Below are 13188 nucleotides of genomic sequence, written 5' to 3' on the forward strand. Positions count from 1 at the left end.
ACTGTAAAAAATCAATCAATCAATAATTCCCAGCGCAGCCCTGCAGAGCAGCCCTACGCGCACCCGCCTTCTCCTCGGAATCCACAGGACTGAGGGGAAGAGGCGGGAAGCCACTTTGGTTCATTCCCGCGAGATTTCCCAGCTCTCGCGTGGCGCGGCGGCTTCTCGGCCTGTTCTCGAAAGGAAATCTCGCGAGGCGTCGCCCGGGTCCTAAGCAGCCGCGTCGCCGCTGTCGTCAAGCGGGCCATGAGGAGCGGGGCGGCGGCGGCGGCGGCGGCGGGCGCCTGTGCCGGCGAGGGGCCCCCTTGAGCCCCGGCGAGTCCAGCCCGCGCCCTTCGCGAGATGGAGGCGAAGCGGAAAGAGCCGCGGAAGGCGCTGAGGATCAAAGTCATCTCCATGGGCAACGCGGAGGTGGGCAAGGTAAGGAGGGAGGCGCCCTATTGGCTGGCGGGGCGGGGAGTGACAAGGCGCCCAACCAGTCAGTCGCCCCCCCTCCCCGGTCGTTATGGCAGTTGGGCGTTAGCGTGGGATGGCGCGCTGATTCTTTGGCCAAGCGCAAAGGCTTCTGGGAGGGCAGGAGCAATCCTTATCTGTAGAATTATATTTGCATATATGTATATTGCAGGCATCCCCAGACTCCAGATGTTTTGGGACTACAACTCCCATCATCCCTAGCTAACAGGACCAGTGGTCAGGGATGATGGGAACTGTAGTCCCACAACATCTGGAGGGCCGAAGGTTGGGGATGCCTGGTATAGTGCAGTGTTTCCCAACCTTGGGTCTCCAGCTGCTGTTGAACTACAATTCTCATCATCCCTGACCATTGGTCTTGCTAGCAAGGGATGATGGGAGTTGTAGTCCAAAAACAGCTGGAGACCCAAGGTTGGGAAACACTGGTATAGTGTGTGTGTGTGGTTGTTGTTTAGTCGTTTAGTCGTGTCCGCCTCTTTGTGACCCCCTGGACCAGAGCACGCCTGGCACTCCTGGCTTCCACTGCCTCCCGCAGTTTGGTCAAACTCATGCTGGTAGCTTCGAGAACACTGTCCCACCATCTCGTCCTCTGTCGTCCCCTTCTCCTTGTGCCCTCCATCTTTCCCAACATCAGGGTCTTTTCCAGGGAGTCTTCTCTTCTCCTGAGGTGGCCAAAGTCTTGGAGCCTCAGCTTCAGGATCTGTCCTTCCAGTGAGCACTCAGGGCTGATTTCCTTCAGAATGGAGAGGTTTGATCTTCTTGCAGTCCATGGGACTCCCAAGAGTCTCCTCCAGCACCTGAATTCAAAAGCATCCATTCTTCGGCGATCAGCCTTCTTTATGGTCCAACTCTCACTTCCATACATTACTGGGAAAACCATAGCTTTAACTATACGGGCCTTTGTCGGCAAGGTGATGTCTCTGCTTTTTAAGGTGCTGTCTAGGTTTGTCATTGCTTTTCTCCCAAGAAGCAGGCGTCTTTTAATTTTGTGGCTGCTGTCACCATCTGCAGGGATCATGGAGCCCAAGAAAGTAAAATCTCTCACTGCCTCCATTTCTTCCACTTCTATTTGCCAGGAGGTGATGGGCCCAGTGGCCATGATCTTCGTTTTTTTGATGTTGAGCTTCAGACCATATTTTGTGCTCTCCTTTTTCACCCTCATTAAAAGGTTCTTTAATTCCTCCTCATTTTCTGCCATCAAGGTTGTGTGTGTGTGTTTACACACACACATGCAAATATAACTCATATATATATATATATATATATATATATATATATATATGCGCTAATGTTTATATGCTGACTTTCCTCCAAGGGACTCAATTAAGGCAGCATAACGTGGTTCTGATTACCTCCCACGCTCACAACAACCCTGTGAGGTAGGTTAGGTGAGAGGGGCTTGTGGAGGACCCATTTCCCGCTTTGCTTTTTGTGCCGGACCCTCACTGTTTTATCCAACCAGGACAAACACATCGTTATCTTTTATCTTTTAATTTGAAAATAAATAAAGGGCCACCCAATCCTCTTTGAGTTGGTTTTGGTTGAGTGCTGCTGGGGAAGGGGAATCCATTGGATTTCATCCACAAACAGTAGAAGTATAATAGGTCACCCATTTTCCCTCTACAAACACTGACATTTAACGAGTTTGGGAGGTTTTGCTTCCATTGTTGTTGTTGATAATGATAATTTCAGGGACAGACCCCTGTTTCTTGTTTTTGTTTTGCCTATTAAGTTAATACAGCATGTTTAAACAGTAATACAGTAACTTGGGAACTTATCTCAGTTTTTTGGAAAATGCAAATTGTAGGTGTTTTAAAATAGAAAACATATTCTAAACCATTCATATCATGACTTACTAAAGCAAGATATGCATGGACTTTTTGCCTGCTCATATAGCCTCTTTGCTCTTTCCTTTTGCTGCAATTCATAACTAAATTAGGAAGCTTATAATTAACCACAGTTTACCGGTTCAGATGAAATAGGAAACTATGGTTAATTAGAAGCATCCTGGTTTAATCAAACTGAAGTGTGATTATTTCAACTGCCCTTTTGCTTTTTAAGTTGAAAACAAAATTTAAAATAGCTTATATTGAATCAAATTTGCCAATAATGCACATACACATACAGATATGTGCTTTAAAAAGACCTGCTTTGCACTTAACCTGGCGAAATACAGAATATAGTGGGTTGAATAGACAGCTCAGCCAACTGGGTAACAATCTCCTTTCTTTTGCATTTTAGAGCTGCATTATAAAGCGATACTGTGAGAAGAGGTTTGTGCCCAAGTACCTTGCAACAATTGGCATCGATTATGGTGTCACCAAGTGAGTAGCCTGCTTTCACGATAGAGAACACTTGACACAGCAGCTCCTGAAACTAAGAACCAAGGCATTGTGTGTGTGAAACAGAAAGATGGGAAATCATGCTTTGATTTTTCACTTACTTCAATCATTCAACATTTTGTTGCTATAATATTAATGGAAATTGCTACTGGGAAACTACAGGTGTATGTGGGCATCTCGTTGTGTATTATATTTTGCATACAAGTGGGGCACATCCCAGAGGAGCAGATTTTACGTCTCTGATCAACCCCTTATTAGCTAGTAAAATTCTCATTGAAAGGAGAGTACAGGTGGCAAGCATTTTGCACAGGGGTCCATTCCTGCTCCCTGCACATGTTGGCAGAGTGCACATAACTGCACCCTGCCCCATTCTTTCTGCCCCCATTTTGCCCTCTTCTTGGTCCTAAAGGACCCATGTGTCAGCGATTGCACGTCAATTGGGCATGCCTAAAATGGTCATCGCCTGTATGTAATCTGGATGCCTGTGGGTTGCCCTTCACTGGTCATTTATCCAGTTACAATTTTTCTTTGCAGATTAGCCCAGAAGCTTTTTACTGAGCTCTAAATGATCACGCCAAAATTCATCTGTGCTCAGCAGTCGTGTTGCGATGCTTGCCTAATACCCGTGTCATAGAAAAGTTGAACTTGGTCTGAGAAAGAAGGGTCTCTGAAGTGTGTGCACTTGCACCTTATGGCTGTGTTCCTCTTTCTTTCAGAGTGCAGGTTCGGGATCGGGAAATCAAAGTGAATATTTTTGACATGGCTGGACACCCCTTCTTCTATGAGGTAAGCGAGGTGGCAGCTTTCTGGCCATTTGTTTAGGACATAAATCCATAGACTTCTGGTCCTGGCAAGCTAAATTGCTCCATGGTGAAAAATGTAGCCTACTTTATACCCTCACATGAGCTGGAGGGCTTTGACTAATTTGCATTTAACATTTATAGATTGTCTGGGCATTTTGGCTTACGGTCATTGTAACTGTAGGATATCTACCGTATTTTTCGCCCTATAGGAAGCACTTTTCCCCCTCCAAAAATGAAGAGGAAATGTGTGTGTGTCCTATGGGGCGAATGCAGGCTTTCGCTGAAGCCTGGAGAGCGAGAGGCGTCGGTGCGCACCGACACCTCTCGCTCTCCAGGCTCCAGGAAGCTATCCGCAAGCCTTGCGTGCCCGGGGGAACTCCCCCTGGACGTGCAAGGCTTGCGGGCGGCAGCCTGCAGCGCGGAGCAAGGAGCGCCCTTTGGAGGACGCCCCATGCTTCGCGCAGGTGTCTGCAAGCCTTGTGCGCCCGGGGGGAACTCCTCCCGGGCACGCACGGCTTGCGGGCGGTAGCCGGCAGCGCAGAACACAGGGCGCCCTCCGGAGGACGCCCCGTGCTTCGTGCAGGTGTCCGCAGCCTGCCGCCCGGCGGGTGGGGTGCCCTGAAGCAGAGCACCCCGCGCGCCGGACAGACCTCCGCACCGTGGGGAGCCCTGCAGGAGTTCCCCGCAGGGCTCCCCACCCTGCGGATAGCAGCCTGCCGCCCGGTGCATGTGGCGCCCTGAAGCGGAGCGCCCCACGCGCCGGACAGACATCGGCCAGCCCCACAAGCTCGGGGGACAGCGGGGAGGCGCAGTGCCGCCATCCCACTGTTCCCCGACCTGGTTTTTTTTTGGGGGGGGAAATAAAGGAAATTTTTTTCCCTTTATTTCCCCCCCCCCCCAAAAAAAGTAGGTGCGTCCTATGGGACGGAGCGTCCTATGGGACGAAAAATACGGTATTTTAAATCTTAGTAACTATACGAGAGCTGAAAAGTAACGAATTTGTACATGGCCTGTCCTGATGCAGTTAATCTGCTAAGATTGCTGGTCAATCCAGCAGCAGCGCTTTTCTGCCCGCACAGATGATGTCAGATCAGTTGAAAAGTGGCACACATGTAAAGGGAAACTGATCCAGACATTCCAAGCCATTCTCTTTCCTGTAGAACCCTCTTGGTCCCAAATATCCAGTTGTTTGTTTCTGTGCTCTGTTAGGTACGCAATGAGTTTTACAAGGACACGCAGGGCGTAATCCTGGTGTATGATGTTGGGCTGAAGGAGTCATTTGATGCCCTCGACTCATGGCTCGCGGAGATGAAGCAGGAACTTGGACCACATGGAAACATGGAGAATATTGTCTTTGTAGTTTGTGCCAACAAGGTAACCATTCCCAAGAGGAGGCTAAGGTGTAGAAAATCTTGCTTGTAACCCTGGGCTCTTGCAGAGGCTGCCCCCACTCACAAATCAGAGAACAGTATGTAGTTTGAAGACTTTACCAGTGTGAATGACTGCATTTTTAAAAAGGTTAGGTAAAGTTCATGGAGGCTAGGTCAGTAGCTGTGAGCCAGGATCATGCTTCCTCCCACCCACTTGTGTTTCAGGTTGATTGTACCAAGCACCGTTCTGTGGACGAAAGTGAGGGGCGGTTGTGGGCAGAGAGCAGAGGCTTCCTTTATTTTGAGACTTCTGCTCAGACTGGAGAAGGAATCAACGAGATGTTCCAGGTAAAACCAACTATGTCAAACCTAGAAGCCCTCATCCAGCCCTTTTCCTTGGCTCTCAATGGTCTTTGCTCTGTAAGGTTTCAATAAATGCAACAAATGAAATAAATAACATTTTGTAAAAGAATTATATCAAGAGAGTTACCCTTGAAGGTGAAGTTGTACGCCCCAAACAAATTGTTTGGCTTATTCCTGCATTGCAGGGCTTTGGGCTAAATGACCCTCAGGGTTTTTAATGACTTTCAAATGAGCAGCCCTTCACTTTTAAATAAATAAAACAATAGGAGCTAGTAGTACAAGAGACTGGCCCTGCTGACTGGGAGGCCTTGTGGATTTGGGGTCAAGAGAGACAAGGAATCCGAGACCTGGGAGAAGAAAGGATTGAAGAAGATTGGAAGAAATTTAAGATTTATTTACAAAAATATTGTAATTTGGTTGAATGTTAAGAAGGATGCTTGATCATAAATAATTGGCCACCACTAAATTAGATTGGAATTTGATGATAAGTGAGATTAAGGAAAATATAAACCTTTTGGAGAATTGTTAGATTATACTTAAATGAGTGGATATAAACAAGATGATAATTTGCTTGAAAAAAAAAATTCTCAACGATGTAAGTGGGAGCCGGAGACGTGAGGAAGTCCAAAGAAGTTATGAAATTTTGTTACGATATAACTAATGTTGTTTATTATCTGTGCATTTCTTTTATAAAAAAAACCTTAATAAATATTTATTTAAAAAAAGAGAGAGAGACAAGGAACAGTGGTCTGGCAGATTATAGGTGAAGACAACCCCTTTTGACTGTGGGGTGGCTAAGTGGCCATTGATGGGGGGAACTGAAAACCCCAAAGAATGGTCTGAAGGTCACTGCAACACCCAGAGAGCCATGCAGTGGCTGTTCTGACACCTTCAGATGAAAAAGGAACTGACTGAGGAAGAGGCAGCAGTGGAGATGGCAGGTGGTAGGTTTAAGAGCCTTGGTCTTCCCCACAAAATCTATATCTGTTCTCCCTTTCTCAGATTTCTCAATATGAGGTAGCAGAAGGACCTGAGGTTTGGTCCCATTAATGAGATAGGGATTGTCGAGCAACAGGCACATACATAACTTTGCTACCTGTTCCTTCTGTGTGCTTGTAGACTTTCTACTCTGCCATCGTTGATTTGTGCGACAATGGGGGAAAGCGGCCCATGGCCAGCATGAGCGTCAGTTTCACCAAGGAGCAAGCGGACACCATCCGAAGAATCCGCAGCAGCAAGGACAGCTGGGACATGCTGGGTGTCAAGCCAGGGGCCACCAGGTAATGGAGGCAATCCCTTCTGGTGTAATAATAATAAATTTTATTTATACTCCACCCTCCCCAGCCAAGACTGGGCTCAGGGCGGCTAACACCAGATATAAAAACAATTGATTAAAATACAACTTAAAAACAAGATTAAAATACAACATTAAGATGCAGCCTCATTTCAGTAGAAACTCAAATCAAAAACGTCAAATCTTCATCCAGACTTGTCCTACGTGGGCCAGAAAAAAGCCAGGGAAGTCCCCAAATAGGAGTTCCATCACAGAAGGAGAAAGAAAAAAAAGAAAGAGGGGGAGGGGATCAAGTTGATTCCAAGCCAAAGGCCAGGCGGAACAACTGTGTCTTACAGGCCCTGTGGAAAGAAATCAGATCCCGCAGGGCCCTGGTCTCATGAGACAGAGTGCTCCACCAGGCCGGGGCCAGTGTTGAAAAGGCCCTGGCTGAGGCTAATCTGACTTCCTTAGGGCCCAGGACCTCTAGGGTGTTGCTATTTATGGACCTTAAGGTCCTCCGCGGGGCAGACCAGGAGAGGTGGTCCCATAAGTACGAGGGTCCTAGGCTGGGAAGGGCTTTAAAGGTCAAGACCAGCACCTTAAATCTGACCCTGTACTCCACTGGGAGCCAGTGCAGCTGGAAAAAGCACTGGGTGAATATGCTCCCATGGCAGGGACCCCGTGAGGAGCCTCGCTGCAGCATTCTGCACCCGCTGGAGTTTCTGTAGAAGCCAGCAAGGGAGAATTTGGCAGACAGAGAATGGGAAGGGGCCCTTGGGCAAAGCTATAACTTTGGGAGCTTATTACGTTTGTGCTTGTGGTGGCCTCTCTTAATGGATGCCTGTCTTGCCCTCCAGGGATGAGGTGAACAAGGCCTATCGGAAGCTGGCGGTGCTGCTCCACCCGGATAAGTGCATGGCTCCTGGCAGCGAGGATGCCTTCAAAGCTGTGGTCAATGCACGGACTGCCTTGCTTAAAAACATCAAGTGAGAAAGGGAGGAAGCAGCTTCTCCCAAGGACAACTGATCCCTTTTGAGAGGGCTGCCCTTCTCCAGTCCAAATGAGAGACCTCAAGCGTTGCCTTTGAGCAAGGGTGGTAGGAGCAAGAACCAGAGGGAACCACTACGGACAGTTTCCCCTCGTGCACCTCAACCATCCAGAACTGTGTCCTGCACTGTTGCAACCAGCTCGTCCATCTGTGGTGGATTGCCAAATCCATCGGAATGCATCCGTAGATGTACGTTCCTCTGGCTTTTGATTGAGTTGACTCTAAAAAATATTTAGTCTTTGTTTAAAGAGCTGCTCCTCTGTACTTTGTTATCCCAAACTTGGTGCTTTTAAGTCCAGCCTTTTCCCCTCCTCGCCCTATGCCTGGCAATGTGTCCTGTTCCTTTCGAATGGTCCTCAATAAGTGAGCTATGGTTCCCTGGCCTGCCTTTCCCATGCTCATAGCTGTATAAGGTGGTCACCTCACATAGCATATAGCCATTCAGACCGGAGCACAAGGAGGAGTGGCTTAGGAGGTGGGCTGCCCCATCTATGCTATCTAGAACACCTCAAAAACATAACTGGAAGTGGAGGAGCAAAGAGGGTGGAGATAGGATCCTCCCCTTTTGCTCGTGGCCTCTTTTCATTTCCCTTCTTCCAGTCTCCTAAGGCAGTGGGTTTGTCTGGCAGGGAAGATTAACTGGAAAATGTGCTTGTGAGGGACGGGGGATAGCAGGATTCCCTCTGAGGCTCTGTGGTTTCCATCTTTTGCCTCCCTTTGCCTGACTGCTCATAAAGTGACATTTGCACCTACAGCTGTCATGAGGTCACTTTTCAGAAAATTATCCAGGGAGCACCAAAATGTTCCAACTGGGAAAGACTCTGAGATTCTTTCTCTACAACCTTGCTTCCTGGAGTGTCAACCATGGGAAAAGGAAGCTTTCTCGTGGATTATCTTTGGGTCAGAGTTGTAGATGAGTGAGAACTGCAGGACTGTACCGCTTGGCATTTATTGCCTGCCTTCAGTGCAAACTGTTTAGCTTTTGATCAGGTAATGGAGGGAGAGATTCCCCCCCCCCCCAGCCAAAAATGATGCCCTCCCCTGCAGTGTTTGTATAGATATATATTGATTCACATGTGCACTTTAAGCCTTGGGCAATGGTTTTAAGCTTGCAGACTTGTATGAACCCCACAGTACTTTCTTCCCCTCCAGTTGCCCGTGAAGCTCAGTCTTAACAACCATTGTAAATGCCTTGTGATATAAATTCCCTGTGAACTTAAGGTTTTGCTGTATACCCTTGCGATTGCACTTTCCTGCCTTTGTTTTCTGCGTGACTGAGATCTGCCTTCATTCCCCCTGCCATTTTGTTCTCCTGCTGAGCTTTTGACCTTGTGAACTCCCATCTCCAGGGCAGGCTTTTCTACGTGTGGAAGGTACCGCAAGCCCTCCTGGCTCCCTCAGCACTTGGTGTGGTCCCCGACAAAGATGGCTGTGCAAACCAGAGCAGGCTTGGCACCACAAGAAGCTCCCTTGTACTGAGTCAGACTGTTGGCCCAGCCAGCTCAGTATTGGCCACACTCAGTAGCAGCTGCTCTCCAGGGTTTCAGACAAGGAGCATTCCCTTCACTACCTAGAAATGCCACGGATTGAACCTGCAATCCTTCTGCATGCCAAGCAAGTGTTCTACCAAGAGCTATGTCCCTTACCCTTATCAGTCTGCTGTAAGTGCAGGGCTGCCCCACAGAAGAAAGGGTACCTTTGTATTTTAGGAGACTGTAGATCTATACTGACTACTGTTTTATTTCTACTTCAGGTCTGGCAATTGGGGCAGCCCAGCAGGCATGAAACTAAACCAGGGTGGAGGTGGGGAAAATCCAACGTAATCTTTTCTAATGTGAATCATATTTTTCTTTTTTCTCCTTTCTACTAATGCAGATTTTTTTTTTTTTTTTACGCCTTTGGTTTCATTCTTGCACCATCATTCCCCACCCCTTCTTTTTGGGTGCAGAGCCTTTACGTTTTCGTTTAAAAAGGCTATTGAAGCTGCAAGCAGCTGTCCCGTCACAAGGAAAGGCTTTGTCGGGAGGTCTTGCTCTGTAACAAAACTGTTCTGCTAAGATGACAAAATGCCATCCCATCAGAACCAGAGTGCAACATGAAGAGATCAGAGCACACAATATTGCCACTGTGATTTATCCGGGTCAGATCCTGCCCCCGAGAATGGGCAGCAGCTTCCTGTAATTTTGATGTGATCCTGGCATGCTAAGCGGGGAATATGGGAGGTTCCCTGTTTGCTAGCGATGGCATATTTTTGGGGTGCTTGTATAGTTCAACTTTGCATGATCTCTGTTGAATCCTCACTTGCGCAGCCTCTTTGGATGAGCAGGGAAATGGAATAAGCCTGGGACATGGAGCAAATGTGTTCTCCCTCTTTGCATCTGCCCAAGAACCTTCCAGCGATCATGACCTTGTGACCGATTTCTCTGTAAAATTCCCTCCCAGTGCAGGCTTTTCTTCTGAAAGTGGAAAAAGGTAAATGCAGGGTGACCTAAACTCCAAGCCATAAAGGCAGGATCTCTTTCAAAGCATTTTCTGTTTTTCAGAAACAGTTCCTACTCTCCACCCACCCCATTCTCGGCCTGCCTTGTGTGATAAATGGATTTGAATGCACTGTATTTATTTGGTATTTACTTACACTCAACACATCTGAAGGTGTGGATCAGCTTACTGTGAGCTGACTGAAGATGTTGGAACGCCAGACACCTGCATGTTCTTGCATAGAAAGCGTTTCTTCTTTTGAAGTTTATGTATTATTTTTTTACAAAATTAAATTGGATTTAAAACACACTTGATGCTTTGGTTATCGAACATGTACATTAACTGCCTTTTTGAGACCCTTGTATACTTCTCTAGAATGATGGAAGAAGGGGTACAAAAGCAGCTTGATTGGGGTTTGGTGAAGTTCTGTTGAGCCAGTCCAGTTCGGTAAATTGGTCTGGTTGGATTTAGACATTAGACATTTGCAGATTCAACCCCTACGTCAGCCCTAATTCATGAGTGGCTCTCGTGTTGCTGGGCACGACAGCTTTATTCGTGTGACTCTCCTTTTCCTGCGAGTGCTGCCCCCATTTTACTTGTACTAAGTTTCAGTTAGTAAGGCTCAAGGATATGAACAAGATGCTTGGTTCTTTCAGGGCAACCGCTTGCACACTGGACCCTTGCCCCTCTTGGCTGATAAAAACTAGCAGGAAGGAGACAGCTGGCTGGGCCAGCAAGGTGATTAATGTCTCCTTGCGAGAGGGGGTGGTCCCTGACTGCTTGAAAGAGGCAGTGGTAAGACCACTCTTAAGAAACCCACCTGGATTGAGAAAACGTAACTACTGGCCAGTTGACAAATCTCCCCTTCTTGGACAAGGTTCTTGAGTGGTCACGGATCAGATCCAGGGACTCTTGGAGGAAACTGATTTTCTAAATCCATTTTGATGGGGGTTTAGGTCTGGTTTGGTGCAAAAACTGTCTTGTTCAACCTGTATGATGGCCTCAGCCAGGAGAGAGACAAGGGTCCATGTATAGCCATTTATAGCCTAACTTCTGTTTTCTATGCTTTAATAATAATAATAATAATAATAAATTTTATTTATATCCCGCCCTCCCCAACCAAAGCCGGGCTCAGGGCGGCTAACAACAATCAAATAATCCAACATTCTAAAAACATTTCATTATAAAAATTAATTAAAATCAAATTGATGGCAACCGTTAAGCAAAATTCTGTGCAGATTGCCAAAGGAGGGAGTCAGGCTGCGTCCTGACCAAAGGCCTGGTGGAACAGCTCTGTCTTGCAGGCCCTGCGGAAAGATGTCAGGTCCCACAGGGCCCTAGTCTCTTGTGACAGAGCATTCCATCAGATTGGAGCTGCAGCCGAGAAAGCCCTGGCTCTAGTTGAGGCCAGCCTAACCTCTCTGAGGCCTGGGACCTTCAGGATGTTTTTATTTGCAGACCGTAAGTTCCTCTGTGGGATATACCAGGAGAGGCAGTCCCATAGGTACGAGGGTCCTAGGCCGTATAGGGCTTTAAAGGTTAAAACCAGCACTTTAAACCTGATCCTGTACTCCACTGGGAGCCAGTGCAGCTGGTATAGTACCGGATGAATGTGATCTCGCAGCGAAGACCCCATAAGGAGTCTCGCCGCAGCATTCTGCACCCGCTGGAGTTTCTGGGTCAATCTCAAGGACAGCCCCACGTAGAGCGAGTTACAATAATCCAGTCTGGAGGTGACCGTTGCGTGGATCACAGTGGCTAGGTCAGGGCGAGAGAGATAAGGAGCCAACTGCTTAGCTTGGCGGAGATGAAAAAATGCCGCCTTTTGTTATAGCTGTAATCTGCACCTCCATAGAGACGGAGGTATCGAAGATTACACCCAAAGTCTTAACGGACGATGCTGGCACTAATTGCACCCCTGCAAGAGATGGGAGTTGCCCCCTCAATCCCATATCGTCCCGTCCCAGCCAGAGGACCTCTGTCTTCGAAGGATTTAACTTCAACCGGCTCCCACGTAACCATCCAGCCACAGCTTCCAGACAACTGGTCAGTGTGTCTGGGGCTGAGTCAGGATTGCCATCCATCAACAGATAGAGTTGGGTGTCATCGGCATACTGATGGCAACCCAACCCAAAACTCCGGACAAGCTGGGCGAGGGGGCGCATAAAGATGTTAAAAAGCATCGGGGAGAGAATCACACCCTGAGGCACTCCACGCACCAAGGAGTGGCGCAATGACAATTCCCCCCCAAGCGCCACCCTCTGTCCCCGACCAGAGAGAAACGAGTGCAGCCATTGAAGGACTGTGCCCTGGATCCCCATGTTGGCAAGGTGGTGGTCCAAGAGTTTGTGATCGACCATGTTGAAGGCTGCTGACAGGTCTAGAAGAATCAGCAGCCCCGACCCGCCTCGATCCAGCTGCCTGCGGAGATCATCTGTTAGGGCGACCAGAGCCGTCTCGGTCCCATGACCAGTGTGGAAGCTGGACTGGAATGGATCCAGAGCCGATGTTTCATCCAGAAACCTGCCAAGCTGTTCAGCAACCGCTCTCTCAATCACCTTACCCAGGAATGGAAGATTCGAAACCGGGCAGTAATTGGATAGATCTAAGGGATCTAATGATGATTTCTTTAAGAGCGGGCGCACCACTGCCTCCTTCAGTTCCCCTGGGAATATCCCGGTGCCAAGGGATAAATTGATGATATCCCCCAGGAGGGCCCACACCTCGTCTGGACACGCTCTAATCAGCCAAGACGGGCACGGGTCAAGAGGACAGGTGGTGGGCTTTCCAGCTCGGAGTCTGTCCATATCGGCTGGGGATATCCGGTCAAAGTGGTCCAATACTGGATCCGAGGACAGTCGAGGGGCCTCCAGTTCCTTTATTGTATCCAAATTGGCAGGGAGGTCATGGCGGAGCAACAGGACCTTCTCCGCAAAAAAGCTTGCAAATGCCTCACAGCTGTGTGTCAAATTGTTATTTAAATTTGGCTGTCCTTCAAGGGACGTTAAAGACCTAACTATACTAAATAATTGCGCCG

The 13188-nt window shown here is 48.1% G+C and overlaps 1 protein-coding gene across 1 annotated transcript; it reads left to right on the forward strand.

Moving 5' to 3' along the window:
• The first annotated feature begins 221 nt into the window (after positions 1-221).
• On the forward strand, positions 222-10460 carry DNAJC27 (DnaJ heat shock protein family (Hsp40) member C27). The gene is made up of 7 exons (XM_081855003.1): positions 222-420; positions 2713-2795; positions 3530-3599; positions 4826-4990; positions 5212-5334; positions 6469-6629; positions 7483-10460. Exons 1-7 carry the CDS (start codon positions 343-345, stop codon positions 7613-7615), a joined length of 813 nt encoding a protein of 270 aa, XP_081711129.1. The 5' UTR covers positions 222-342; the 3' UTR covers positions 7616-10460.
• The last annotated feature ends 2728 nt before the right edge of the window (positions 10461-13188 follow it).

Source organism: Podarcis erhardii, assembly GCF_964252035.2.
Source record: "Podarcis erhardii genome assembly, chromosome: 3".
NCBI classification, from domain to species: domain Eukaryota; kingdom Metazoa; phylum Chordata; class Lepidosauria; order Squamata; family Lacertidae; genus Podarcis; species Podarcis erhardii.

Excerpts from the sequence above, each read along its gene's own strand:
- DNAJC27 (XM_081855003.1), top strand. The coding sequence starts at position 343 with ATGGAGGCGAAGCGGAAAGAGCCGCGGAAGGCGCTGAGGATCAAAGTC. Across the intron at positions 421-2,712 it reads GCAACGCGGAGGTGGGCAAG|AGCTGCATTATAAAGCGATA; the intron begins GTAAGGAGGGAG and ends TTTGCATTTTAG. Across the intron at positions 6,630-7,482 it reads GTCAAGCCAGGGGCCACCAG|GGATGAGGTGAACAAGGCCT; the intron begins GTAATGGAGGCA and ends CTTGCCCTCCAG.